The sequence below is a fragment of the Ranitomeya imitator genome, chromosome 5 (assembly GCF_032444005.1).
Source record: "Ranitomeya imitator isolate aRanImi1 chromosome 5, aRanImi1.pri, whole genome shotgun sequence".
In the NCBI taxonomy this organism is placed as follows: Eukaryota; Metazoa; Chordata; class Amphibia; order Anura; family Dendrobatidae; genus Ranitomeya; species Ranitomeya imitator.
The window spans coordinates 716330972-716356840 of record NC_091286.1 but is presented as its reverse complement, the minus strand read 5'-3'; the positions used below and the strand labels follow the sequence as shown (position 1 = coordinate 716356840).

The following is a 25869-nucleotide window of genomic DNA, read 5'->3' as shown; positions in this document are numbered from 1 at the left end:
GCAAAGTGAGAGGAAAGTTCAGCATGGACATGCTGCTCAAGGAGTTTGGAAGCAAATGGGAGCAAAGATTTGGGGCGATAGCTGGACATAGCGCTTGGGTCAAGGAATGGCTTTTTGAGGATAGGTGTGATTGTGGCATGTTTGAAGGCAAAAGGGAAGGTACCAGAAGTTAGTGAAAGGTTGAAGAGATGGGTTAGGGATGGGATTAGTGTGGTGGTGGGGTTGGGGAGGAGATGGGATGGGGTCAAGTGCACAAGTGGTGAGGTGTGATTTGGAGAGAAGATGAGCAAGCTCCCCTTCAGAGATTTTGGAGAGTGAAGTTATGGGGTTTGGGCATTGGTCTGGCATACAAAGGGGTTGTGGTGTTTGGACAACAAAGACTTGCCTTGTTTGGTCTATCTTATTTTTGAAGTGCGTGGCAAAGTCCTCGGCAATGATTAGGGAACTTGGAGGGGGCAGTGGTTGGCGGAGGAGGGAGTTAAAAGTGTTGAACAACTGTTTGGGGTTGTGGGATAAGGAAGTGTCACGATATGGTATGAAATATCATATAAGTAGTTTCTCTTGCTAGCAGGCTGTGGGCTAAAAAGCTCCCCTTCCCTTTCACTAAGCTAAGAGCTTTCCTTTCTAAGGTATGGGGGAAGAGGAGTTTATTGCTTCTAGCTCTGAGAGCAAAGGTATTTATGACCGGCATCCCTGCAGTGGAAAGTGACCAGCTAGAACTGGAAATATGGCTCCAAAATTCATGGAAGTCCTTTGTTCCATTATTGTAAGATATTAGGCAAACCATTTAAGTTAAGAACACGAAAATATATATTCTTAATCTCCCTCGGTGGATCTACCCATCACTCTAAACACGGGATTCTAACTCCATCTGTTAAAGAAGTAGGGATTTCTCTGTAAATATGTATCACAGATAGGACATATTTGATCTCATTAGAATGCCCACGTTAATCCGAGATGAATGCTGGGTTTGTTATGACTATGACATGTTTTGTAGCGGAGTTATAGAAATTAGATAAACGTTAGGGTAAAATTAGTTAACTGAAGAGGTAGGAGGGACGATGTGATCCAACCCCTTTCTGGGATGTCACAGGCTGAAGCTATAACTGTCTGCCCAGATCCCAGCAGTGCCTTCTTCTCTTTTTTCCTGGAGAGCCCTGAGCACGTCCAATGAACTGGAACGTATGGAAACTTCACTAGCCTGGTTGCCTGCAATGCTTTAAAAACATGTGAGTGTTATCTTTTCTCTTGTAATCCCTTTATGTTATAATTACCTTGTACATATTTGCAATTGTCTCATTTGTAACATCTTTGTAAAATATTTTGGTAAAGCACTGCCTAAATTTTGTGGGGTATATTATTTAATACTAGTTCTCTCCATGCTCTAAACGTACCCTAAGTCTCCTGAAGGGAACGCTACTGTTTTTGGGTTAGCTTCGGACCCGTTTAATCGAAGCTGGTGGCAGCATAAGTTTTGTACTGGGTAGTTGGGTGTTGTAGCGACTGCGGCTTTGATAATTATTGTTCCTGCCTGAGCGGGAGTAGTTTATCGCGTCGCTGCAGCGTGCCCAATAGCCAGTACATAGCAGGCAGCCTTTCTGGCGACTAATTACCCCAGGTGCAGTACCTAATCTGACCTGAGAATAAGGGGGGTGCCAGAGAGCTGCAAGTTTTAAGTGGAACTGTAAGCGGGATATACATAAATCCCTGCAGTTCGTGGTATAGTGAAGAGCAGTGGGATACCTAAAATAAGCCCCTGCTGTAAACTAAGAGGTCAATAGCCTTGTGTGTGTTTTTTCATCACATTGTGGAGTGGAGGGACAACTAAGATAAGCCCCCCTGCACATGTGATAGCCGTCTGTTGGCCTAAAGTCACCTCGATGTGTGACGTAGGGGTGACGGTCACGGTGTGAATCATGACAAATTGGTGGCAGCGGTCAGGGATTCCTGACAGGAAGATACGAGAGTTGTGAAGTAGGTCTGTTTAGCAGAGGTGAGAGCTGATTTTAATGCCAGTGTTGCTTGTTTGAGTGCAGTGAAATCATCTTGTGAATGCGTTTTGTTCCAACGCCGTTCTGCAATTCTGGATACTTGCCGAAGCTTTTTAGTGATGTTATTGCGCCAGGGTTGTCTATTGGTTCGTCGCACTCTGCTATGCATGACAGGGGCAACCGTGTCAATAGCTGATGTAAGAGTGGCATTGTAGAAAGCAGTGTCTGTGTCGTGGAGTGAGGATATAGAGGACAGTTGTAGGATAGAGTCAGAGAGTGTGTTGGTGTCTATTTGTGCGAGGTTCCTGCGTGGGTGCACATGGTGCTGGACATGGGTGACAGGTGAGGAGGACATTGATGAGAAAGTGAGTAGATGGTCAGATAGAGGGAGAGGGGAGGTTGTGAAGTTAGATAAGGAGCATAAACGGGTGAAGACCAGGTCTAATGTGTGACCGTCTGTGTGGGTGGCTGAGGAGGACCACTGAGTAAGTCCAAAGGATGACGTAAGGGACAGGAGTTTGGAGGCTGCTGACTGGTGGGTGTCAATGGGGATGTTGAAGTCACCCATGATGATGGTGGGAATGTCAGCAGAGAGAAAGTGAAGGAGCCACGTGGAGAATTGGTCAATAAACGCAGTGGTCGGGCCCGGAGGTCGGTATATGATGGCCATTTGGAGGTTGTAGGGGGAGTAGACGCTGACAGAGTGGACTTCAAAAGAGGGGAGGACAAGTGAGGGTAGAGGTGGGATTGGGCTAAAGGTACAGTTGGAAGAAAGGAGAAGGCCTCCACCATGTTTGTTGCCAGGGCGAGGAGTGTGGGTGAAGTGGAGGCCTCCATAACATAGTGCAGCAGGGGAGTCTGTGTCAGAAGGTGTCAGCCATGTTTCGGTGATGACCAGAAAGAAAAGATTACGAGAGGTAAAGAGGTCGTGAATCACGTGGAGTTTATTATTGATGGAGCGGGCATTCCATAGTGATCCATAGAGAGGGTGCACGGGGGTGGGCATCATGGGCACGGATTTGAGGTGGGCAAGATTTTGGGTGTTTATATTGGGTTGGGAGCGATAGGAGGGGGTAATAATAGGAGGTATGAGCTGTGGGGGTCCAGGATTGGGAGATATGTCTCCAGCAGTGAGGAGAAGCAGAGAGAGACAGAGCAGGTGGGAGAAGGAGAGTGGGCGGCTTGTTTTGTGTTATATTAGGAGAGATCTGAGGTTGAGGAGCAGGTCAGCAGAGGAGGTCAGGTGGGGAGGGAAGGAGAGATTATTACTTGGTTAGGGGGTGCTGGGGTTTGAGGATAGCGAAGGAGAATGAGGAGTAAGGGAGCCAAAACTGTCAGAGCGTATGTCAGCATGATAAGAATAAGTGTGGCGGAAAGGGAAAGAAATTTAGTACATTTATTAACAGTGGTTAGTCTTACCTTCTGTTCACTTCTGGCTAATTTCAGGCATATTTCGGCTGTAATATTTTCTGTTATCCTTTTAGAGACATCCTTCTAGAGACAGACCGCTGTCTCTGAATTTATAACAGGCTAAGTGCTCATAAAATAGGCCAGGTGTGATCAGGAGGGAGGGGCAGCAGGAAGACTGGTCACAGACATAGGAGGGGATTAATTAAAAGTCAGAAGGGAAAATGCAAGGGGAAATAGATCCAAATGGAAAGATAAAGCCAACTGTGTATTGGCATCAAGGAATTAAAATGAGAAAACAAGCAGGGGAAGGATAAAAAAATAAAATAAATAACAGTAATAGCAGCCAGCGGACATACCAGGAAGGAATAGCACGATGAGGAAGATCAGGAAAGTTGGGTGATGGTGATGGGATTGGGTTAGCAGCCAGCGGACATACCAGGAATATTTGGGTGAGGAAGATCAGGATAGTTGGGTGATGGGATTTGGGGTGCAGCCAGCAGACATACCAGGAATATTTGCGTGAGGAAGATCAGGATAGTTAGGTGATGGGATTTGGGGTGCAGCCAGTGGACATACCAGGAATATTTGGGTGAGGAAGATCAGGATAGTTGGGTGATGGGATTTGGGGTGCAGCCAGCGGACATACCAGGAATATTTGGGTGAGGAAGATCAGGATAGTTGGGTGATGGGATTTGGGGTGCAGCCAGCGGACATACCAGGAATATTTGGGTGAGGAAGATCAGGATGGTTGGGTGATGGGATTTAGGGTGCAGCCAGCGGACATACCTGAGGATGAAGCAGATAAGTTGTCAGATTGCTAGCAATAACAAAGCATAGCAAAAATAAAAATGAAGCATCTATAGCAGGGGGTTATTTTCTGGCATATTTCTGTTGTAATATTTTCTGTTATCCTTTTAAGAGACATCATCAAGCAAAAGATCTATGAGGGTGGGAAGCAGTTCACATGAAAACAGCAGCTCTGGGAGGCTATTCTGACTTCATGCAAGGAAATACAAGCAGAAACTCTCCAAAAACTCACAACTAGGGTTGAGTGAAACGGCTCGGACAAATTCAAAAATCGCCGACTTTCGGCAAAGTCGGGTTTCATGAAACCCGACTCGATCCTAGTGTGGGATCGGCCATGAGGTCGCCGATCTGCGTGCAAAAGTCGCGTTTCATATGACGCTTTCAGCGCCATTTTTCAGCCAATGAAGGAGGACGCAGAGTGTGGGCAGTGTGATGACATAGGTCTCGGTCCCCACCCTCTAGAGAAGGGCATGACAGTGACTGGCTTGCTTTCTGCGGCGTCACAGGGGCTATAAAGGGACGTGCACTCCGACCGCCATCTTACTTCTGCCGATCGTAGCATAGGGAGAGGTTGCTGCAGCTTCATCAGAAGAAGGGATATAGGTAGGGAGGGAAGATTAACCCCCAAACTGCTTGTGCGGTAGCGATTTCCACTGTCCAACACCACCATTTTTTTGCAGGGACAGTGGAGGCTATATTTTTGTGCATCAGCTCTGTAGCTTATTAGGCTGCCCTATAAGGCTCCATGATAGCTGCATTGCTGTTTGTACGCCGCTGTGCAAACCAACTGCTTTTTTAAAAGCAAAAATCCTGTTGCTCCTTTCTGCACAGTTATCTTGTTTATTTGTCCAAGCTTTTTTGTGCAGCAGTCCTTTTTATTGCTGCCATACTTTTCCTGAGATCATTTTAGGGAGATTGAAATTGTACTACAGCCCTTGTATTTTTTTCATATATCTTCCAGCCACTTTCTGCCACTTAGACTGTGTTGTTATATACACTGGGCCTGAGTTTTGGTTCAGTCTCCCCCCAAAAAAAGTGAGATTCAAATTCTCACAAAGTGGATATACTTCAGACTTGTTAGTTTGTCGTATGTCAGCCAGCCACTTTCTGCCACTTAGATTGTGTTGTTATATATACACTGGGCCTGAGTTTTGGTTCAGTCTCCCCCCAAAAAAGGGAAATTCAAATTCTCACAAAGTGGATATACTTCAGTCCTGTTAGTTTGTTGTATGTCAGCCAGCCACTTTCTGCCACTTACATTGTGTTGTTTTATGAACAGGGCCTGAGTTTTGGTTCAGTCTCCCCAAAAAAAGGGAGATTTAAATTCTCAACAATTTTATATACACCTTCTACCTTGTTTTACAGTACCATATAACGGTTGTATTTTGGTTAGATTTTCCAAAAAATGAGGAAGTCAGGTGGAAGAGGCCGTGGGCGATGTTTGCCAGCTGGTACTGATGGTGGTGGTGGTGGTGCATCTGGTGGTAGTGGCAAAAGCACAATAGCACCTAAGGCTGGAGGTGTTGAGCCAGTGTCATCGTCTGGCTACACAAGGCCTCGAATGCTCCCTTATCTGGGAGTAGGAAAACAGCTTTTAAAGCCGGAGCAGCAGGAAAAAGTTTTGGCTTTCCTTGCTGACTCAGCCTCTAGCTCTTTCGCCTCCTCTTCAGAAAGTTCCAAATATAAAAGCAGCAAGTCGTCAGTGGATGCTCCCGGTCAGGAACAAGACGTTTCCTTGTGTCCTTCACCCAAACCAAAAGTGAAGGATGCGTCAGGCGACACTGCAAGTTACTCCATGGAGCTCTTTACACATACCGTGCCTGGGTTAGAAATGGAAATTGTTAACTTCCCATTACAAGATGAATCGGACATGGAGTGCACTGATGCACAGCCACAGCTAGATTGTTACCATATGCTGTTCCATTGACTCAGATCACTACATTGCCCTCGCAGTGTACTGAGCCAGAATCTGACCCTGATGAGACTATGGTGCCCCGTCCCGAACACTATAGCACCTTACACAGTGACACAGAGGAAGGTGCACATGACATTGACGAGGAGGTGATAGATGACCCAGCTGTTGACCCAGATTGGCAGCCATTGGGGGAAGAGGGTGCCGCTGCCAGTAGCTCAGAAGCGGAGGAGAATGATCCGCAGCAGCCATCTATATTGCAACAGCTGTCATCTGGCAGGCCCGTATCAGGCCAAAAACGTTTGTCAAAAACAAAAACAGTTTTAGTACAGCGTGGCAAGCCAGTGAAAGTAGCACAGCGTGCAATGCCTGAAAAGGAATTCCATAGTAGGAAGAGTGCAGTGTGGCAATTTTTTAACCAAGATCCGAATGATCAATCGAAAGTTATCTGTAAGAAATGCTCAAAGACCTTTAGCAGAGGGAAGAATCTTCAAAATTTAAATACAACGTGCATGCTTAGACATTTAACCAGCATGCACTTGCAAGCCTGGACTAACTACCAAACGTCCCGTACCGTTGGTGCACCTGCTCAGAATGAAGGTAGTCAGCAACGCTACATTGCTTCCCTCACTGTAAGCCCACCGGTTACGACACCACCAGCAGCAAATGTGGAGGTATCGTCGCAAGACCAAAGCAGTCAGGGAATCACAAGGTTATTGGTAGGAAACACTATGTAGGCCAACATCAAGAATACCATCACCAACCCTCTCTCAATCCGCCATGTCCACCATCACCACGGCTAGTTCCACCATATGCAGCTCTCCAGTCCAGCTCACCCTACAAGAGACTCTCGTTAGGAAAAGAAAGTACTCATCCTCTCATCCGCGTACACAGGGTTTGAACGTCCACATTGCTATACTAATCTTGTTAGAGATAATGCCCTACCGGTTGGTTGAAAGCGAAGCTTTCAAAGACCTGATGGCCTACGCAGTACCACGCTATGACCTACCCAGTCGGCACTTCTTTGCGAAAAAGCCATCCCAGCCCTCCACCAGCATGTCTAAGACCGCATTGTCCATGCACTGAGGCAATCAGTCAGTGGAAAGGTGCACCTCACAACAGATGCATGGACCAGTAGGCATGGCCAGGGACGTTACGTGTCCATCACGACGCACTGGGTTAATGTGGTGGATGCAGGGGACAGCCATAGTGGGACAGTTCTGCCTAGCCCACGGTCTAGGAAACAGTTGGCTGTAGGTGTTCGCTACCCCTCCTCCGCCTCCTCCAGAAGCGAAAGCTCGTCCACAGAGCGCAGTCGCACGACCACTCCATCCGCAGCTGCCAGTGTTGCACACGAGGTGTCCGATTATCGAACAGCTAGTGCTAAGCGTCAGCAGGCTGTGTTACAAATGAAGTGTTTGGGCGACAACAGACACACCGCGGAAGTACTGCCCGAGTACTTGCAGCAACAAACTCAGTCATGGCAGGGCAGTGTACATCTTGATGCAGGCAAGGTAGTCAGTGATAACAGAAGGAATTTTATGGCTGCCATAGCCCTTTCAGAACTTAAACACATACCTTGCCTGGCTCACACCTTGAACCTGGTGGTGCAGTGCTTCCTCAAAAATTATCCGGAGTTACCAGCCCTGCTCCTGAAGGTGCGAAGACTTTGCTCGCACATCCGCCAGTCACTCGTACACTCCAGCCGTATGCTGAACCATCAGCGATCGCTGAATCTTCCCCAGCACCGCCTAATAATCGACGTGGCAACAAGGTGGAACTCCACACTGCACATGGTTCAGAGGCTGTGCGAACAGAGGCATGCTGTAATTAATTTTTGGGAGGATACACATACACGGGCAGGCATACAGATTTGTTCTTCTGCTCTAAAACGTACCCTAAGTCTTCTGAAGGGAATAACGCTACTGTTTTGGGTTAGCTTCGGACCCGTTTAATCGAAGCTGGTGGCAGCATACCTTTGTTCTGTGCCTTTGGGATTCGTTGTAGCAACTGCGGTGTTGATAATCATTGTTCCTGCCTGAGCGGGAGTATTTATATCGCCTCGCTGCAGCATGCCCAACAGCCAGTACAATTGCAGGCAGCCTTTCTGGCAACTAATTACCCTAGGTGCAGTACCTAATCTGACCTGAGGATGAGGGGGGCGCTAGAGAGCTGCAAGTTTCAAGTGGAACTGTAAAGCGGGATATACATAAATCCCTGCAATTCGTGGTATATTGAAGAGCAGTGGGATAATTAAAATAAGCCCCGGCTGTACACTAAGAGGTCAATAGCCTTGTGTGTGTTTTTCCATCACATTGTCGCAGTGGAGGGATAACTAAGATAAGCCCCCTGCACCTGTGATAGCCGTCTGTTGGCCTAAAGTCACCCCGATCCGTGACGTAAGGGTGACGGTCATGGTGTGAATCGTGACACATACACGGGCAGGCAGTTGGATGGCAGACATGGCGTCTGGTGTGCAGTGGTTGAAGCTCCAAGACCTCTGTCAAGTCCTTCAGTGTTTTGAGGAATGCACACGGCTGATAAGTGCAGACGACGCCATCATAAGCATGAGCATCCCACTAATGCATCTGCTGATGCAAAGTTTGATGCACATCAAGGAGCAGGCATCTGCAGAGGAGGAGGATGATGGGGGTGAATTATGGGAGGAGGATGCTTCTCAGGGCAATAGAAACTGGTGGCGTTGCAAGGTCAGGTACAGGGTTTTTGCGGGCCACAAGTGATGTTGATTTGCAAGAAAGTGCTCCTCAACCCAGCACAAGCAGTGAATTGACACCTGGAACATTGGTCCACATGGCAGAGTATGCCTTGCGTATCCTAAAAAGGGACCCCCGCATTATCAAAATGATGACCGATGACAATTACTGGTTGGCCTGCCTCCTGGATCCACGATACAAAGGAAAATTACAAAATATCCCACATGAGAACCTTGAGCAAATATTGGCCTCCTCTTACTGACTGCTCCAATTCCTCCATTTGCAGCTGCTGAATGTCCACCATAGGCCATTTTTATACCTCCCTAAATGGGCTGACTCCCCCCACAGGGCCGTGGTCACCACTTGGTGCAAGCACCCGTGCGAGTGCCATTTGCATGGACAGGTGGGTGCGCCCACTCTTGGGCGACGGCACTAGCACAGGGTCCCTCATAGTACAATGAAGTGTCTCTGATGGTGGTGGTGCACAACCAACATCAGACACACCGTCGTAATATGAGGGCCTTGTGCCAGTACCGCCGCCCACGAGAGTGTTTTCCCCCAGCTCGAACAGTGCTCTAGCACTTGCAATACTTACCTCTCCCTGCTCCACCACTGTTTAGTCTGTGCTGTGAAATTCTTCAATGGCACTGCCAATACAAATTTGTTGAAATGATAGATGATAGTAAAAATATACAGGGGCCCTGGCCTCCATTTAGACCAGTTAATACTTTGCGCTAACTACCACTGTCTACTACTCAGCAGAGGAGCCCACCCCTGTACCTAGCTATGCCACCAGTTTATTTATAAACATTTTTTTGGCTGACATTTAGCCCACTTTATTATTTTGGCCTACTAACTGTGTCAGCCACTTATTACAGTTGTCCTCCACTGAACAAAGCAATGCCGCCTATGTACTCCTCTTACCTATTTTGAACTGCATTTAGCCTACTTACTTACTTGGGCCTAGTAACTGTGTGAGCCTCTCATTACAGTTGTCCTCCTCCGCTGAACAAAGCTTTGCCGCCTGTGTACTCCTCTTACCAATTTTCAACTGCATTTAGCCTACTTTTTTATTTTAGGCCTACTAAGTCTGTGTGAGCCTCTCATAACAGTTGTCCTCCTCCGCTGAAAAAAGCTATGCCGCCTCTGTACTCCTCTTACCAATTTTGAACTGCATTTAGCCTACTTACTTACTTGGGCCTAGTAACTGTGTGAGCCTCTCATAACAGTTGTCCTCCGCTGAAAAAAGCTATGCCGCCTGTGTACTCCTCTTACCAATTTTGAACTGCATTTAGCCTACTTTTTTATTTTAGGCCTACTAAGTCTGTGTGAGCCTCTCATTACAGTTGTCCTCCTCGGCTGAACAAAGCTATGCCGCCTGTGTACTCCTCTTACCTATTTTGAACTGCATTTAGCCTACTTTTTTATTTTGGGCATACTAACTGTGTCTGCGCCACTCATTACATTTGTCCTCCACTGAACAAAGCTATGCCACCTGTTTAATCCTGTTACCAATTTTGAACTGCTTTTAGCCTACTTTTTTATTTTGGGCCTATATCTGTGTTTCCTCCTCATCCTGCGATTGCATTTCATTGGTTGTCCATCTAGGTATCTGTTGTTGTATTTTTGTAGGCACCAACTGCATCTTCCTTTCTTACAAACACAACCTCCGCAACTCCTGAACTCAACAAGCAGGTGCGCTTCAAGGCAGCGTGTACACAGAAAAGCTCTACAATATCTTACTCTGACTCTTGAATGCAAATTATTAATGGTCATTTTTGGGCCTTCTAAAGAGATTAAGACAGGCTCTGTGAGTGGGCCCTACTGATGAACTGGCCTCCCTTGTGACAAGTGTTCGTGACACGTTGGCTAGAGCCTTTGTGTGCAATAAAGGTGGCTAAGTGTGCTGAGTAGAGATGGGAGCTGTGTATGCATCATTCTGTACCACTTTAGTAAGAGGTAAAGTTTGACCAAGAGAAAAAGAATTTCCAGACATTCATGGCCTTTATTGCACATTGTTTACAACTGTGATCTTCATCTTCTTGGTGGGGATGTGGTAAAGTTCCAAGTCGTCATCAATACCATCATCGTCCATATCTTATAAAGAAGAAATCTGGTGTTTCCCAGGCTCGTGGTTATCTACGTTTAGTGGCATTCCTTTAGCAGTGTTCGTTACAACACTAGAACAAATCATTTTTGGCTGTGACATTTTGATATTATTGGTAATATGTATGGGTGAAGAGGAAGAACCTTGTGCCATGGGTGTGTTGATAGTTACGGACGGTGCACTCCTCTTTAAACTTAGTTTTTCAGGAGCATCCATCAGTTTGTTTGGTTTTCCTCCAACACTGATCTGCTTTCTCTAATTCTGCATCTCACCAACATGTTACACTTTGCCTTTTATACGGACATGTGCATCTTTGGCAACATATTTTTTACAGCCATTTTTTATGCCGAGCTTCACACATGCATCTGTTACACCGATCTTCTGAAGGGCATGAAACACATTCTGGTAATTGGTGGAGGGCCAGCTAAACGACTAATCATTTGTAGGCTGGATCTTGGATCTCATACCTCCCATAGCCACCGCTGTTATTAATCCTGTACATTCCCATTCCTGCCATTACCATGCCCCTTTTCCTGATCACTTCATCCAACGATTCGTCCACCTTATTTTTTACTAAAAACCTGCACCTTCCCAGCAGCAACTGTGTAGGAAACCACGTTACTGTTTTCCAAGGTGTTTATGATGCCCCTAAAAAAATTTTTTTACACACTACGTTGATGTGTACCCCCCCCAGTATAGGTGAAGCGCTCCTTTGTAATGTGAAAAAAAAATTATGAGACGATCCTCCACGTTTCTTCCAAGGGGGATTGTAGTGCGTGCAAATTACGGCTAGGCCTTGTATTCACTTCATGAACAAAATTTATGGTAGTAAAAGAAAAAAAAAATAATAATGGGAATTTTTGCTTCATATGGCCATCCAGTACGTGATTTCAAAGGGTTATTGGAGTGCATGTAACATTGGTGCAGGGCAGGCCTTGCATTCACTGCATAAGCATTCCAGGTGCCTTCTGGGAAAAGCGAAGAGTCTCCCTCAGCAAGAAGATCGTTGGGTACAGCTGGGACCAGCTGCTTGGAAAGCATCACCAAACCAGGGATTCAAGCTTGAGGAGGATAATTTGCATATTCCAGGTGCCTTCTGGGAAAAGCGGAGTCTCCCTCAGCAAGAAGATCGTTGGGTACAGCCGGGACCAGCTGCTTAGAAAGCATCACCAAACCAGGGATTCAAGCTTGAGGAGGATAAATTGCATATTCCAGGTGCCTTCTGGGAAAAGCGAAGAGTCTCCCTCAGCAAGAAGATCGTTGGGTACAGCCGGGACCAGCTGCTTGGAAAGCATCACCAAACCAGGGATTAAAGCTTGAGGAGGATAATTTGCATATTCCAGGTGCCTTCTGGGAAAAGCGAAGAGTCTCCCTCAGCAAGAAGATCGTTGGGTATAGCCGGGACCAGCTGCTTGGAAAGCATCACCAAACCGCGCGCCGTAAGGCGTGCGAATTTTTGCCTGTAGGACATTATTGCAAGAAAGCTTGGCTGAGTAGATTACACAAGAAGGAAAACACACAGCAAGTTAGCAGGATCTAGGAGCAACATGGTAGATGTGACAACCTACATGGTGAGCTGCAGCATGTGCTACATGTTCACAGATCGACCAGAAGAGGAATCCAATTTCACCTGTCAGAAGTGTAGACTAGTGGCCCTTTTAGAAGAAAAGGTGCGGGGTCTGGAAGAAAGAATAGCAACTTTGAAACTCATAAAAGAGAATGAAGACTTCCTAGACAGAACAGAAGCATCTCTACTCGTCACAGAAGGTGAAAAAAGTGTCAGAGAACCTCCAAAAGCAGATGAATGGAAGCATGTGACCAAAAGAAGCAAGAAGACCATGGAGAAATCACCAACCACACAACTGAAAAACCGATATCAAATCTTTGTAGAGGATGAAGATGGCACACCTAAGGATGAAGCAATACCAGCAAGCAAAAAAGAAATGGGCACACAGCAACAAGTGACAGCAAAAAGTACAGCCAAGAAGCAAAGAAGAGTGGTGGTGGTGGGAGACTCACTACTGAGAGGCACAGAAGCAGCCATCTGCAGACCGGACATAACCAAAAGAGAAGTATGCTGCCTTCCAGGTGCGATGATCAAGGATGTGACCGATAGGATACCAAAGCTCTTCAGCTCCAAGGACGTCCACCCATTTCTTCTGATACATGTTGGCACCAATGACACGGCAAGGAAGGACCTACCGACAATCTGCAAGGACTTTGAAGAATTGGGGAAGAAAGTAAAAAAACTGGATGCACAGGTAGTTTTTTCTTCTATCCTTCCAGTAGACGGGCATGGCACCAGGAGATGGAACAGGATCCTTGATGCGAACAACTGGCTAAGACGATGGTGCAGACAACAAGGATTCGGATTCCTGGACCACGGTGTGAATTACTTGTACGATGGACTCCTCGCCAGAGACGGACTACACCTCAACAAACCTGGGAAACACACATTCGCCAGAAGACTCGCTACACTCATCAGGAGGGCGTTAAACTAGAAGAAGAGGGGACGGGAAGAAAAACATTAGACTCGAACAAAGAAGAAGCAGGAAAACATACTCAGAAGGGAGGTAAGAACATTTCTAAAACAATCCACAGCAAGGAGATTGGAACAAAACAAAATCTTCTAAACTGCATGCTCGCAAACGCCAGAAGCCTGACAAGATGGAAGAACTAGAAGCAGAAATATGTACAGGTAACTTTGACATAGTGGGAATAACCGAGACATGGTTAAATTAAAGCTATGACTGGGCAGTTAACTTACAGGGTTACAGTCTGTTTAGAAAGGATCGTAAAAATCGGAGAGGAGGAGGGGTTTGTCTCTATGTAAAGTCTTGTCTAAAGTCCACTTTAAGGGAGGATATTAACGAAGGGAATGAGGATGTTGAGTCCATATGGGTCGAAATTCATGGAGGGAAAAATGGTAACAAAATTCTCATTGGGGTCTGTTACAAACCCCCAAATATAACAGAAATCATGGAAAGTCTACTTCTAAAGCAGATAGATGAAGCTGCAACCCATAATGAGGTCCTGGTTATGGGGGACTTTATCTACCCGGATATTAACTGGGAAACAGAAACCTGTGAAACCCATAAAGGCAACAGGTTTCTGCTAATAACCAAGAAAAATTATCTTTCACAATTGGTGCAGAATCCAACCAGAGGAGCAGCACTTTTAGACCTAATACTATCTAATAGACCTGACAGAATAACAAATCTGCAGGTGGTCTGGCATCTAGGAAATAGCGACCACAATATTGTACAGTTTCACCTGTCTTTCACTAGGGGGACTTGTCAGGGAGTCACAAAAACACTGAACTTTAGGAAGGCAAAGTTTGACCAGCTTAGAGATGCCCTTAATCTGGTAGACTGGGACAATATCCTCAGAAATAAGAATTCAGATATTAAATGGAAAATGTTTGAGAACATCCTAAATAGGCAGTGTAAGCGGTTTATACCTTGTGGGAATAAAAGGACTAGAAATAGAAAAACCCAATGTGGCTAAACAAAGAAGTAAGACAGGCAATTAACAGTAAAAAGAAAGCATTTGCACTACTAAAGCAGGATGGCACCATTGAAGCTCTAAAAAACTATAGGGAGAAAAATACTTTATCTAAAAAACTAATTAAAGCTGCCAAAAAGGAAACAGAGAAGCACATTGCTAAGGAGAGTAAAACTAATCCCAAACTGTTCTTCAACTATATCAATAGTAAAAGAATAAAAACTGAAAATGTAGGCCCCTTAAAAAATAGTGAGGAAAGAATGGTTGTAGATGACGAGGAAAAAGCTAACATATTAAACACCTTCTTCTCCACGGTATTCACGGTGGAAAATGAAATGCTAGGTGAAATCCAAAGAAACAATGAAAACCCTATATTAAGGGTCACCAATCTAACCCAAGAAGAGGTGCGAAACCGGCTAAATAAGATTAAAATAGATAAATCTCCAGGTCCGGATGGCATACACCCACGAGTACTAAGAGAACTAAGTAATGTAATAGATAAACCATTATTTCTTATTTTTAGGGACTCTATAGCGACGGGGTCTGTTCCGCAGGACTGGCGCATAGCAAATGTGGTGCCAATATTCAAAAAGGGCTCTAAAAGTGAACCTGGAAATTATAGGCCAGTAAGTCTAACCTCTATTGTTGGTAAAATATTTGAAGGATTTCTGAGGGATGTTATTCTGGATTATCTCAATGAGAATAACTGTTTAACTCCATATCAGCATGGGTTTATGAGAAATCGCTCCTGTCAAACCAATCTAATCAGTTTTTATGAAGAGGTAAGCTATAGGCTGGACCATGGTGAGTCATTGGACGTGGTATATCTCGATTTTTCCAAAGCGTTTAAAACCGTGCCGCACAAGAGGTTGGTACACAAAATGAGAATGCTTGGTCTGGGGGTAAATGTGTGTAAATGGGTTAGTAACTGGCTTAGTGATAGAAAGCAGAGGGTGGTTATAAATGGTATAGTCTCTAACTGGGTTGCTGTGACCAGTGGGGTACCGCAGGGGTCGGTATTGGGACCTCTTCTCTTCAACATATTCATTAATGATCTGGTAGAAGGTTTCCACAGTAAAATATCGATATTTGCAGATGATACAAAACTATGTAAAGCAGTTAATACAAGAGAAGATAGTATTCTGCTACAGATGGATCTGGATAAGTTGGAAACGGGCTGAAAGGTGGCAGATGAGGTTTAACAATGATAAATGTAGGGTTATACACATGGGAAGAAGGAATCAATATCACCATTACACACTGAACGGGAAACCACTGGGTAAATCTGACAGGGAGAAGGACTTGGGGATCCTAGTTAATGATAAACTTACCTGGAGCAGCCAGTGCCATGCAGCAGCTGCCAAGGCAAACAGGATCATGGGGTGCATTAAAAGAGGTCTGGATACACATGATGAGAGCATTATACTGCCTCTGTACAAATCCCTAGTTAGACCGCACATGGAGTACTGTGTCCAGTTTTGGGCACCGGTGCTCAGGAAGGATATAATGGAACTAGAGAGAGTACAAAGGAGGGCAACAAAATTAATAAAGGGGATGGGAGAACTACAATACCCAGATAGATTAGCGAAATTAGGATTATTTAGTCTAGAAAAAAGACGACTGAGGGGCGATCTAATAACCATGTATAAGTATATAAGGGGACAATACAAATATCTCGCTGAGGATCTGTTTATACCAAGGAAGGTGACGGGCACAAGTCTGGAGGATAGAAGGTTTTTCCACCAACATAGAAGAGGATTCTTTACTGTTAGGGCGGTGAGAATCTGGAATTTCTTGCCTGAGGAGGTGGTGATGGCGAACTCAGTCGAGGGGTTCAAGAGAGGCCTGGATGTCTTCCTGAAGCAGAACAATATTGTATCATACAATTATTAGGTTCTGTAGAAGGACGTAGATCTGGGGATTTATTATGATGGAATATAGGCTGAACTGGATGGACAAATGTCTTTTTTCGGCCTTACTAACTATGTTACTATGTTAAGCAAACAGTATGGGAGACACACTTTCTTCTATTGGGAACAATGGAATACTTTGAGGCTGGCCAGGCCTTGCATTCAATGCAACATTTTTTCAGGAGGCCCTCCTGTTTGTCTCGTGAAAGGGGTATTGAGGTGTGTCCTTATTTTTGGCAGCCCAGCTACTCACTGCATAGGCAATAACAGTATAGGAGACCCATTGTTTAATGGCCCTTTAAGAAGATTACTGCCGCCTGATGCCCCTCTAAAAATAGGCTCTGTGACTTTAATAGTCCTTCATAAAAGAAAAAAGATGTGTCTGGTGATGTGTCACACAACACATGGCCAGCTAGGGTTGTTAAATGTTATAGTAAAACAAAAGAAAAAGAGGCTAAGCCTCTACCAGCTCACCAGTGGATACAATATATTGTATTGGTAAATGTTACAATGATATTACCCAGTGAATGCATTTGTATTGGTTGAAAGCAATGCTAAATTGGAAAAACGCATAAAAAAGCTGCATGTGAACATAGCCCAAGTGGTGGAGGAACATTTTTGTTTGGGTTAGTTATTTTGCCTTATATACAAGTCATTACCCTGGAAAGGATGTTCCTTAACATATTTCCCAGCAAAATCCATTTTGGTTTCGTTTTTGTATGTTTTTTGGTGCGCCTGTAAAAATGGCGTGAAACTCTGACATTGCTTACAGCTGTGACCTAGGAGTCAGGAATGCTTCCATGGACATTTGCCATGAAGTTCCCGTGTCATTTGAGCAGTGTTTCCACCATTTTCAGACATTTTTAGACCTTAAAAGGACCCCCGGGAGGATCGCTGTAAAAATGCTCTGGTCTCCCATAGACTTACATTGAGCTCGTTGTTCTGGCCAAGTACCCGAGTATTACAAATTGTTTGACCCGAGCACCCATGCATTTTGGTGCTCGCCCATCACTAATGCTGTGTCATCACAAGCCTCGACTTCAATATCATCATAAGATGCATCGATGCACCCTATGGGAGGTGGAGCCGCATATTCATCACTGTAAAGTGCGGCACCACGTGACCGCTCATACAGGAAGAGCTGCGACGCTGAGAGGATGGAAGCATCGAGGGACCTGGGTAAGTATTTTAATGCCAGCGGGTGGGCGCACAGCGGGAGGGAGGGGGGAGATTACCGGGAACTTTATTTTAACAACAAAAAAAAATTTTTTTAAATGATTTTTCATTCCTTCTCTCCAGCGAACGCTGCTGGAGAGAAGAAATGAATGGGGCTTCAGCACCACACGCGGGGGGACAGCGGTTACTGCAGTCCTGTCTCCTGCACGGCACACGGACAGCATCTGTGTGCGGTACGTGTTTTACACGGACCCATTGACTTTAATGGGTCCGTGTGATCCGTGCATTCCCACAAACACTGACATGTCTCCGTGTTTTTCAAACGGACACACGGTCCGTGAAAACACGCTGACATGTGCAGAGACACATTGATTTTAATGTGTCTACGTGAGTCAGTGTCTCCGGTACGTGAGGAAACTGTCACCTCACGTACCGGAGCCACTGACGTGTGAAACCGGCCTAACTAATAGTTCAGCACAATCTAGAGCATCCTTTCATAGAGGAGGTCGATGCCTCCGAGGCTGGAGTTGTGGTGCTGCTATCACAAGGTATACTGTCTCTCACACATCTTCGTATGTGCTTCAAATTTCTCGGAAAAAATTTCATCCATCCGATAAACATTATTACATTTGTAATTGTGCATTGTTGGTCATTAAGTGAGCCATCGATGAATGGTACCACTTCCTCGAAGAAGCTAAATAGAAAATCACTGACTATAAAATTCTGACTTGTTTAAAATCAGCCAAAACACTCTACTGTAGGCAAGCAAGATGGGCATTGTTCTTTTCTAGATTTGATTGTACTTTAACATTCAGATTTTGTGCTATGTAAATACTTTTGTGCTTTATTGGCTAACCAGAACAATTCAATGTCCAAGCTTTCAGTGCACAGAGGCTTCTTAATCAGACAAGTTTACAAATAAATTACTAAGAGAATAGCACAATGTTTAAGCGATGTTACAATAGGACATTTGATCTTGGGATGGATGAGGTGATGCCTCCTAAAGATGAGCCAAGATTTTAAAACTAAGCTTTTCATACAAATGTAAAGGTGGTGGGAGTGATGGCTTAGGAGCTTGTTGATCTGCAGTCTAGTGAAATGTGTCCATGTAATTAATTATAAATCCAAGTGTAATTGAGTCCTATTGTCAAGACTTGAACATCCTTATTAGCTTGAATTTCCAGATTGTTATCTCTTTATTGTTTTGAAAATGGCCTTTCAGGATTAAAACTTTTAAATCAGTCATACTGTGTTTATCTCCAGAGAAATGTATTCCCATAGGCATATTCGGTTCATTCCTTATAGCATTGCTGTATACTTTCATCTTCGCTACATGATGCACTCTACACAAATCACATAAGCCAACCTGATGCACTCTACACAAATCACGTAAGCCAACCTGATGCACTCTACACAACTCACGTAAGCCAACCTGATGCACTCTACACAACTCACGTAAGCCAACCTGATGCACTCTACACAGCTCACATAAGCCAACCTAATGCACTTTACACAAATCACGTAAGCCAACCTGATGCACTCTACACAACTCATGTAAGCCAATCTGATGCACTCTACACAACTCACATAAGCCAACCTAATGCACTCTACACAAATCACAAGCCAACCTGATGCACTCTACACAACTCACGTAAGCCAACCTAATGCACTCTACACAAATCACGTAAGCCAACCTGATGCACTCTACACAACTCACGTAAACCAACCTGATTCACTCTATACAACTCACATAAGCTAACCTGATGCTCTCTACACAAATCACGTAAGCTAACCTGATGCACTCTACACTACTCAAGTAAGCCAACCTGATGCACTTTACACGACTCACGTAAGCCAACCTGATGCACTTTACACAACTCACATAAGCCAACCTGATGCACTTGACCCAGCTCACGTAAGCCAACCTGATACGTGTTTAACAACTCACATAAGCAAAAATGATGTGCGCTGAGCAACTCGCGCAGGCTAACCTGATACACCCTACACAACTCATGTAAGCCAACCTGATGCACTTTCCACAAGTCACATAAGTCAAACCAATGCATGCTACACAAGTCATGCAAGCAGACCTAATGCTGTGTGATGGGATTATTAAATAATTTTGCCCTTTATGATGATTCCATTCTGGGGATGAGATTTTTTCCGATATTACCCTTAATGGTTAGTCCATAGTGATGAGCGAGTATACTCATTGCTCGGGTTTTCCCGCACACGCTCGGGTGGTCTCCGAGTATTTGTTAGTGTTCGGAGATTTAGTTTTCATTGCTGAATGATTTACAGCTACTAGCCAGGCTGAGTACATGTGGGGGTTGCCTGGTTGCTAGGGAATCCCCACATGTATTCAAGCTGCCCAGTAGCTGTAAATCATTCAGCTGCGGCAATGAAAACTAAATCTCTTAGCAGTCACAAATACTCAGAGACCACCTGATTGGGCTCACGAAAACCCGAGCAACGAGTATACTCGCTCATCACTATTAGTCCATTGTGATGGTGGCCGGTTTGCTATCAGATTATCAATAGCACTGGTATCCCCAATATTATTTAGCCCATGTGTCTTCAGTATCATCAGTACAGGTATCCCCAATATCATTTATTATTACGAATGCACAAGCTTGTATAGGGCACCTGTCAGACAGATAAGTGTAGTGCACAGTGTGGGGCTTACAGCCTATCGTGATGCCCATGCTATTATAAGGCGGGCTAACCAGCACTTTATAAGTGCACCCCAAAAGGACAAACATCTGAATTCCCCATGCAAACACTAAATGGCCTGGCTGCACCTTGCAAAATATGAAACATATGTTACAAAAAAGATGTATAAAATATATGTGGTATTGGTCAATATTTTGGTCAAAAAATGCAACCTCACAACCCGCATCAAGGGTCCTTAATATCTTGGGAGTCCGTACACTAAAAATTGAAAGCATTCACAGAAAAGGACATGAAATTCACAAAACATCAAAGAAAAAAGGCAGTTTTATTTATCAGCGCCCGGTAACAATATTAAAATTGTGCAAAATACTGATGAAGCAACCACTCATATACGGACTATCTATGGACGGGGTGCTTACCTAGTATTATGAATGTGGGGCAGCACGGTGGCTTAGTGGTTAGCACTGCAGCCTTGCAGCGCTGGAGTCCTGGGATCAAATCCCACCAAGAGTTTGTATGTTCTCTCCATGTTTGCGTGGGTTTCCTCCGGGTACTCCGGTTTCCTCCCACATTCCAAAGACATACTGATAGGGATTCTAGATTGTGAGCCCCAATGGGGACAGCAATGATAATGTCTGTAAAGCGCTGTGGAATATGTTAGCGCTATATAAAAATAAAGATTATTATTATTATAAGTGAATGGTCGTTGTGAATGGTTGTTGTATCAGTATTTTGCACCTCTGCTGCCTTTGCCATTATCATTGCAGTAGCCAGGCCCTTTTTGTGTTGGCTTGGGGAATTTGGGAGATTGTCCTTTTGGGGTGCACTTATATAGTGCTGGGCAGCCCACTAATAGTTTTAAGGACAGGAACACAGATTTTTTTCCCCCTACACATTGCCTAAAGCACATGTGATAGCTAAACATTGCAATATTCTTTTTTTTCTCAGCACGACCCAACATTCATCTAACAAGAGATACAGAGAACCTGGAAAGGATCGACCTTGTGCATGATGCTTCACTCCAGACTCCAAAACGACGAAATCGCAGAACAATATGTGAGCCCATGAAGATGCCCAGAACCTTTTCATCAGAAATTCCATTACCTGTATCGCCTGGCCAGCATAGAAGCCTTCTACATACTAACTCCTGTTTTGGCAGAATGGACTGCGAGGACAGCCTGGAGTCAAGCCCAGCTATGAGGTCCAGCTCGTATATCTGTATTGAGTGTGGCCAGAGCTTCTCTCAGGAGGTTACATATGTTGAGCACCAGAAGTCACACAGCCCCACAAGTCGGGAGCCTGACTCTACCCTTGATGGGAGCAGCACTGTCTGTGATGTAAGTGATTCTATGATACAAACTCAGAAGCAAAAGAAAACAGGCAGAGAGTTTCTGTGTATGGATTGTGGGAAAACCTTTATTGGGAAATCCAATCTTATAGTTCATCGGAGGGCACACACAGGAGAGAAGCCATATGGATGCTTCTTTTGTGGGAAACACTTTGGCAGAAGTTCTGTGCTAAGAAAACACGAACGGATCCACACTGGAGAGAAACCGTACACTTGTATCTACTGTGGGAAGCAGTTCAGTCAGAATTCAGGGCTGAAGAACCATGAAAGAATACATACTGGGGAGAAGCCGTATGCATGCATAGAGTGCGGGAGGAGATTCAGTCAGAGTGCGGATCTGATGGTTCATTATAGGACTCACACGGGGGAGAAACCATTTATATGTATTGAGTGTGGAAATAGCTTTATTCGCAGCTCAGACCTCGTCATACACCAAAGAACACACTCTGGGATTAAACCATTCACATGCACTGAATGTGGCAAAAGCTTTAGTCAGAGGTCCCAAATTATAAGGCACAGAAGAACTCATACAGGCGAGAGGCCATTTGCTTGTGATGTCTGTGCCAAAAGCTTTATCCTGAGCTCAGAGCTGAAGAAACATCACCGGGTTCACACAGGGGAGAAGCCGTATCAATGTAAGGATTGTGGGAAATCCTTCCGGCACTGTTCTAACATGAGCCGACATCAGAAGATGCATGCAGAGATTGAGCCTCTTTAGATTTATTGCCATCCAATTGTCTGTTGTCTCAATATTTCTTTCAGGGTATGTGCACACGTCAGGATTTCTTGCAGAAATTTTTCTGACAAAAACCGGACATTTCTGCCAAAAATCTGCATGTGTTTTTTTTGCGTTTTTTAAAGCGTTTTTGACGCAGTTTTGGTGCGTTTTTTGTGCGGTTTTTCCCAAATGCATAGAATAGCGGGAAAAACGCAGAAAATCCGCAAAATTAATGAACATGCTGCTTTTTTTACCGCGATGCGTTTTTTTCGCGGAAAAAACGTATCATGTGCACAAAACATGCAGAATGCATTCTAAATAATAGGATGCATAATGTATGCGTTTTTAATGAGTTTTTATAGCGTTTTTACCGCGAAAAAACGCAAAAAAACCCGCAAAAAAACCTGAACGTGTGCACATAGCCTTAGTGTTCTTGTGCCAAGCAGCAAATCTGTGACAGAAAGGACTGAGATACATGGCAACTACTGCTGTAATCAGAACATTCCCCACTGCTTTCCTTATTCTGTGGCTGAAAATCTTTCCACATTGGTCACTAAATTTACAGGAACTTAACCTACATTTTTCATTGCACATAATTGTGTTTTTTTATTTGTACTTTTCTGTTTCTGAGAATAAATATTCATTGCTTGAAATGTTCAGAACCATCATTCAGGCGATCCACAGTCACCGCTTCATTATCATTTAGCTTCCACTGTTTCTTGTTGATTATCATCAAGTAACTTGATTGCATATACTGGTATGACAGCTCTCTGCTTTAATTTCATGGCCAGAAATGGGGAAGTAGTGGCACTATTTCAATAAATAAAATGTACAGCCCTGCTAGCTTCACTAAAGTGATCCTCCTATGGGGTGCTGCAAAGTGACTATACATTTATCATATTTGGTCACCCCAGCTGGTGATCACAATTTGCCTTCCCCTGCTTCCTCCAATGAGACTGGCATGTGGCCTTCTGCCTCTGACATGACCACCACAATTTCATAGGGAGCAGTGATCTAAACCACTCTTATGGTGGAATGGTGCAGTCTTCTTAACCCGACACTCCACTCCTCATTTTTCTGCAGTGGCCATTGTGATTGCGGTTAGTGTGAATCCATCGTGCCACTGGGTGGGCATACCCTGGAGGGGCATAACTAAGTGGCTACCTTGTCTTCTCTAGTGCCTCTGATGAAGAAAATAGGCTGGCCCATTAGGGTAGCCACAAGGTGCCAGTGCAGTGCCCGGACCTGCAGCAGCTGACCTAGGGGTCAAGGCAGGCATAAGAAGCACCAAGGGAGTAAGCAGAGATGTGGTTAGGAAGTCCAAGTCAGACAGCAAAGGTTCAGAATACGTAGCCAGGGTCAGTAGAGGAGAGGTCATCAGAGAGATTGGGTATACAATTTTGTTCGGTAACAGAAGAGTCAATACAAACATGCATTAAGACAGAACACTAGGGATGGACTGCTGCTAGGAGATTAAGTTCAGGCAATCTGAGGAGGGTGGAGCTGCCTAATATATCCCCTGCTGGCAGAACATATGTCAGGGAAGTCAAACTCTGCAGGACACACAGGGGGTAAATTCCTGCAAAGTCTAGCCAGGACTCCCTATAGCTAGTGGAGATTCTCCAGCAAGATGAGGAAGCAGCAGTGCTGGGAATGCTGCAAGAGGGGTAGCACAACGTGATGGACTGATACTAAGAGGAGCAGAGCGGTGAGCGCAGTGAGTAGGACAGCGCTGAGAAAGCGTGCAAGTTACCAGTGTAACAGCCATCTTGGATGGAAGAGCACTGGAATGCAAATATGAATAGGGAAGACTGCAAGAGGGAAACAGGTACGGAGACTATACATAACAAAAGTCACTTTTCATTGTCATTCTGACTGAATTTTGTCGACTTTGAGGAAAAATGCTCGGGAAACAGAACACGAATCTGAATGTGCTACGTTCATGCCAAATTTGAGATTGTTAAATGATTTTTGAACAAGTTCGCTCATCTCTATTCATGACCCAGAGTACAATAAACATGACATTACAGTACAGGAGGTGCCGAAGATGGTCTGGTGATGAAGAGACTGAAGAGGGCCCGCACAGCGGTACAAGTTAGTGTACCGTATATACTCGAGTATAAGCCGAGATTTTCAGCCCAAATTTTTGGGCTGAAAGTGCCCCTCTCGGCTTATACTCGAGTCAATGTGGGTGGCAGGGTCGGCGGGTGAGGGGGTGAGGGCGCTGAGGTATACTTACCTAGTCCCAGCGATCCTCGCGCTGTCCCTGCCGTCCCACGGGCTTCTGTGCTGCAGCTTCTTCCCCTCTTCAGCGGTCACGTGGGACCGCTCATTAGAGATATGAATAAGCGGCTCCACCTCCCATAGGGGCGGAGCCGCCTATTCATTCCTCTAATCAGCGGTGCCGGTGACCGCTGACAGGAAGAGCTGCGGCACCGAAGACCAGGCAGAGGGACAGCGCGAGGATCGCCAGGACTAGGTAAGTATAGCATATTCACCTGTCCTCGTTCCAGCCACCGGGCGCCGCTCCATATTCCCGGCCGGCGCCTCCATCTTCCCGGCGTCTGCGCTCTGACTGTTCAGGCAGAGGGCGCGATGATGCATACAGTGTGCGCGGCGCCCTCTGCCTGATCAGTCAGAGCAGAGACGCCGGGAAGATGGAGGCGCCGGAACGAGACGCCGGGAGCTGCAATCAAGGGAGGTGAGTATGTGGTTTTTTTTTTTATTGCAGCAGCGGCGGCGGCAGAGATTTCTATGGGGCACAATGAACGGTGCAGAGCACCGTATATGGCACAGCAATGGGGCACAATGAACGGTGCAAAGCACCGTATATGGCACAGCAATGGGGCACAATGAACGGTGCAGAGCACCGTATATGGCACAGCAATGGGGCACAATGAACGGTGCAGAGCACCGTATATGGGCACAGATATGGGGCACAATGAACGGTGCAGAGCACCGTATATGGCACAGCAATGGGGCACAATGAACGGTGCAAAGCACCGTATATGGCACAGCAATGGGGCACAATGAACGGTGCAGAGCACCGTATATGGCACAGCAATGGGGCACAATGAACGGTGCAGAGCACCGTATATGGGCACAGATATGGGGCACAATGAACGGTGCAGAGCACCGTATATGGCACAGCAATGGGGCACAATGAACGGTGCAAAGCACCGTATATGGCACAGCAATGGGGCACAATGAACGGTGCAGAGCACCGTATATGGCACAGCAATGGGGCACAATGAATGGTGCAGAGCACCGTATATAGGCACAGATCTGGGGCACAATGAACGGTGCAGAGCACCGTATATGGCACAGCAATGGGGCACAATGAACGGAGCAGAGCACCGTATATGGGCACAGATATGGGGCACAATGAACGGTGCAGAGCACTGTATATGGCACAGCAATGGGGCACAATGAACGGTGCAGAGCACTGTATATGGCACAGCAATGGGGCACAATGAACGGTGCAGAGCACTGTATATGGCACAGCAATGGGGCACAATGAACGGTGCAGAGCACCGTATATGGCACAGATATGGGGCACAATGAACGGTGCAGAGCACTGTATATGGGCACAGATATGG

The 25869-nt window shown here is 45.3% G+C and overlaps 1 protein-coding gene and 1 pseudogene across 2 annotated transcripts in view; one reads left to right on the top strand and one right to left on the bottom strand.

Moving 5' to 3' along the window:
• Positions 1-22923, top strand: part of LOC138638955 (zinc finger protein 79-like) — a 92647-nt gene extending 69724 nt beyond the window's left edge. For both annotated transcript variants that reach the window (XM_069728719.1, XM_069728720.1), the window contains one exon: positions 21153-22923. In XM_069728719.1, the coding sequence (XP_069584820.1) occupies positions 21153-22270 (1118 nt within the window). In that variant the 3' untranslated portion in view covers positions 22271-22923. The remainder of the gene's footprint in view (positions 1-21152) is intronic.
• LOC138680772 (polymerase delta-interacting protein 3 pseudogene) lies at positions 10368-20960 on the bottom strand (annotated as a pseudogene).
• Positions 22924-25869: the final 2946 nt, after the last annotated feature.